Below are 4,706 nucleotides of genomic sequence, written 5' to 3' on the forward strand. Positions count from 1 at the left end.
AGCATACAGTATCAAGATTCTCTGTGTATTTTCCAACTTTATGCTGCTTTATTTTAACCTCTATTTCTTTTATTTTTACTTTTAACTTTTGACTTTTTGAGACAGGTTCTCTACATATCTTTGTCCTGAAATTCCCTCTGTAGACAAGGCTATCCTTGAACTCCCAGAGATCCGTCTGTCTCTGCCTCCCCAGTGCTGGGATTTAAGGTATGTCCCACCACACCCACCTACTCTCTTTCTTTTTTTTTATTTCTAAGGACTTTAAACCATTTAGAGGTTTTTATTTGTTGTTGTTGTTTTTATTTGTTGTTGTTTCTTTGAATCTCTCTTTACTATATATCTCTCTCTCTTTCTGACCATGTGGGTCTTTAATTTGCTAAGGAATATGGAGAAGACAACACTCAAAAGCTCCTATGGCTTTTCAAGTTCCTTGCCAGGAAGCAAGCCTGCCTGCTTGAAAGTCTAGAGTTATCCCTGGCAGGACTGCCCAGAAAGCCGGCATTTTAAAACAGCACAGCTTTTTTCCTGCTACAGCTGAAAACTGAAATGCTTAGCTCTAGTCTTTCCCACGCTTTCTCAGTCTTTCTATGGATGCAGTTATCCACGTTGGGCGCCATTCTGTAACCATCTGTAACATGAGGGGGCCTGTTTGTTCAGATTTCTGTCCCGCCCGGTACCCCACATCCGGCAAGTCCCAAAGAGAATTACACAGAGTCTACATTAGGTTATAAACTGATTGGCCCATTAGGTCAGGCTACTTATTAGTTCTTATAACTTATGTTACCCCATTATCCTTATCTATGTTAGCCACAAGGCTCAGTACCTTTCTCAGTGGGGCAGAACTTTTATTTTTTTCTACTTCCAATTCTTTTATTTAAAAAACTAAAAGTAAAAACAAAAACAAACTATATTTTTTTCATTTTACATAACAATCCCAGTTCCCACTTCCTCCCCTCCTCCCATTCCCTCCACTATTCCCTCCACCCCACCACCCCATCCACTCTTCAGAGAGGGTAAGGCACAATGCTCTGAGGAAGAACCAAGGTCCTGCCTACTCTATGTAGGCTGAGCAAGGTATTCATCCAAGTGAATGAGTTCCAAAAAAGCCAGTACATGCAGTAGGAATAAATCCTGTTCCCACTGTTAGTGCCCCGCAGTCTGCCACTGTCATTCACATTCAGAGAGTCTAGTTTGGTACTATTCTGTTTCCCTGTCTGCTGGAGTTGGTGATCTCCCCTTAGCTCAGATAAACTGTCTCAGTGGGTGTCCCCATCATGGTCTTGACCCCTATCCTCATAGTCTCGCTCCTCCCACTTTTCAGCTGGACTTTGGGAGCTCAGCCCAGTGCTGCCCTGTGGGTCTCTGCCTTGCCTCTGTTTCCATCAGTTGCTGGATGAAGGTTCTATGATGACATTTAAGATAGTCATTAGTCTAACTACTGGGCAAGGACAGTTTGGGCACTCTCTCCACTATTGCTTAAGGTCTTAGCTGGGGTCATCCTTGTGGATTCCTGGGAATTTCCTTAGTGCCATGTTTCTTGCTAGGCCCTTCATGACTCCCTCAATAAAGATATCTCTTTCCTTGTTCCCCATCTCTGTACTTCCGCCATCTTTACTATCCCATTCCCTCAAGTTCTCCTCTCCCCTCCCCCTTTTCCATCCTTCTCCCCTTCTGCCGTCTTTTCTCCCCAACACTCATGTTCCCAGTTTTCTCAGGAGATCTTGTCTATTTCCCTTTCCCAATGGGATCTATATATGTTTCTCTTAGGGTTCTCCTTGTTACTGAACTTCTCTTGGGTTGTGGACTATGAATCACTGAATTTTTTAAACTTTAAAATTTAAAATAATGTGGGAGATTTAAACATTGGACTGCATTTTATAACATTATATTAACATGAGGCTTTAGGGACAAACATAGCAAATGCTATTTAATAGTAACTGTGTGTCAAGTTGGCAGGGGATCATGTGTATTGCCTAGTTTTTGTCAACTTGACATAAATTAGAGTCACCGAGGATTAACCTCCATTGAACTGTTCCATGGGCATGTCTGTGTCACAATTTTGTGATTAATTATTGATATTGGAGGGCCATTGCCACTGGGCAGGTGGTCTTGGGTTTCAGAAGAAAGCAAACTGAGCACGCCATGGAAAGCAAGGCAGTAAGCATACTCCTTCATGGTCTCTGATTCAGTTTCTGACTCCAGTTTCCTCCCTCAAGATCTTGTCTTGGCTCTCCTGATTGATGGATCACAATCTGTACACCAAGTAATCCCTTTCCTGACTAAATTGCTTTTGGTCATGGTGTTTGCTATGGCAACAGGAAATGTAAATATCACAGTTTGCACCATCATGTTTTTCTATTTTGTTTATGAAACATGATCTTGCTATGTAGCCAAAAATCCCTTGAAATTTTGATCCTCTTGTCCCAATCTCACAGGTTCTGGGAATATAGTCATGTTCCAATATGCCTATACCCACATTTTTATCTTAATTGATACAATAATTATATGTATTCATGAGACACAGGGTAACATTCAGTATATGAATACAATGCATATTATCTCAAGGTAATTGTTATCAGTATCATTTCAAATGTTTATTGTATTTTTTATGTTGAAAACATTCAAAATTTTGGCTGTCTTGTGTGAAACAAAATTAACACATGTCAGACATATTTATCTTATTTCATTATCAAACACAGAAATTGAGTAACTACCCATTGTGTCCCTTGTAAACATTAACCATAGTCTTTCTCATTTCTTTCTGGCAACCATTATCCTATTCATTATTTCAAACTTTCTACACATAACTGAGAGCGTGCAGTATTTGAGTTCCCATGACTGCTTATTTTATTTAACACAATATTCTCCCATTTTATCCACGTTGCTCTAAATTACACAATTTAATTACTTTTATGGTTGAATAATATTCTACAGTATATACACATACACACTCAATTGCATTTTGTTTAGTTAAATTTAAAATTTTATGTTTTCAAAAACTTCTGCAAGGAATGTTTCATATCTTTGTTTCTCAGACTGTAGATCACAGGATTAATGAGTGGAGTAACCACGGAATAAAACAGAGTCACAAGCTTCTGCATTCCAGCTTCATGCTCAGATGTTGGACTCAGATACATGACCATCACTGAGCCATAAAAGAGTGAAACTACTGTCACATGGGGCCCACAAGTAGACAAGGCCTTTCTTCGTCCATCTCTTGAAGGAAATCTGAACACAGCTCTCAGGACCAATATATAAGATCCCATGATACAGAGAAAAGGAACAAAGAGGAGCAGAGAACTTGGTATTGCCCAGAAAAATTCCATCAGTGGGGCTCTGGAACAGGTGAGGGCTAACAGAGGACCTGGGTCACATAGGAAATGGTCTATGATCCTGGACCCACAGAAGGACATCTGGGAGATGATGATGATGGGAACGGGGAACCAGAGGAAACCAAGCACCCAGCAAGTGATCACCAGGATGTTACAGAGACGCCCAGTCATAAGGGCAGGATAGTGTAGAGGCCTGCAGATGGCAAGGTAGCGATCAAAGGCCATAACTGCCAGGAAAAAGCATTCCGTAGAACCCAAGGAGAAGAAGAAATAGAACTGCAGGAAGCACCCAGAGAAGGAGATGACCTTGGTGTCAGAGAGGAAGTTGGCCAGCATGTTGGGGACCGTGGAGGTGACATACCAGATCTCCAGGAAGGAGAAGTTGGCTAGCAGGAGGTACATGGGGGTGTGGAGTCTCTGATCCCAGCGCACAGCACAGATGATGGAAGCATTGCCCATGAGTGTGAGGAGGTAGACAACAAAGAATAGCACAAAGAGGAGGATCTGCCCTTCCCTGGGACAGGGGAATCCCAGGAGGATGAAGCCAGAGATGGTGGTGGAGTTGCTGGGGCTGCTGAGGGTTTTCATCCGTCTGTGAGCTGTAAAGCATCAGAAATGGTTGAATATCCTAGAAATAGCTGAAGGTGTTAAAATTTGCCCAAATAGGAAGCAGAATAGTTTGCTCATCATATACTCATTATGAAGGAGGGAAATTCTTTGCCTCAGTGATGGAGCTCATGTTTTTGTCAATAACTTTACATTCTTCCCCACATTGGTGGCCCTGGTTAAACCCAGTGAGTCACACAGCAGAAACACATGACAGTGGTAGAGGCCTGTTGATGAGAAGGAGGTTGTTAGGGAGAAAGGGGGATAAAAGAAGGTGGGGCACTGAATGTGAACAGAATGCATTATATGCATGTATGGAACTCCAAAATAATAAACTAATAAATACCTGAAATACTTAAAATATTTATCAAATTTTGCAAATTATACAAAATTTCAGCCTGTCTCTGATCTTCCAACTTCTATATTTATAGTTAAATAAATAACTGAAGATACTTTTCAGAACTGACTGAAGTTTGGTTAGTTTACTCTAATACAGTTCTATAATTAGTTGGAATCTAAGGTCTGTCTCTTTTGGAAAACATTGGATATTTCCTCACATAATGACTACTTGGTGTTCTATAAAAATAAAATACAGGAAAACAGGACCTGCAGAAAGACATGCACTATTATAAGAGGCCATAAAACATAAAAGTTCTGCATTTGTTACAGAATTTCCTCAGTGATCTGTTGGGAATCAAAGAACTAAAAGAATAAAAATTAACATAAGGCGATTTTATTGAGATTTCCTTCAAGTAACAGTTACAATCC

At 40.5% G+C, this 4,706-nt stretch overlaps 1 protein-coding gene across 1 annotated transcript; it reads right to left on the reverse strand.

Annotated features, from left to right (window-relative positions):
• Window positions 1-2,984: 2,984 nt before the first annotated feature.
• LOC148120082 (olfactory receptor 11G2-like) lies at window positions 2,985-3,920 on the reverse strand. The gene has a single exon (XM_085698090.2). The coding sequence runs from the start codon at window positions 3,918-3,920 to the stop codon at window positions 2,985-2,987; it is 936 nt and encodes a 311-aa protein (XP_085554216.2).
• Window positions 3,921-4,706: the final 786 nt, after the last annotated feature.

This window comes from Myodes glareolus, chromosome 12, assembly GCF_982192425.1.
Source record: "Myodes glareolus chromosome 12, mMyoGla1.1, whole genome shotgun sequence".
Lineage (NCBI taxonomy): Eukaryota > Metazoa > Chordata > Mammalia > Rodentia > Cricetidae > Myodes > Myodes glareolus.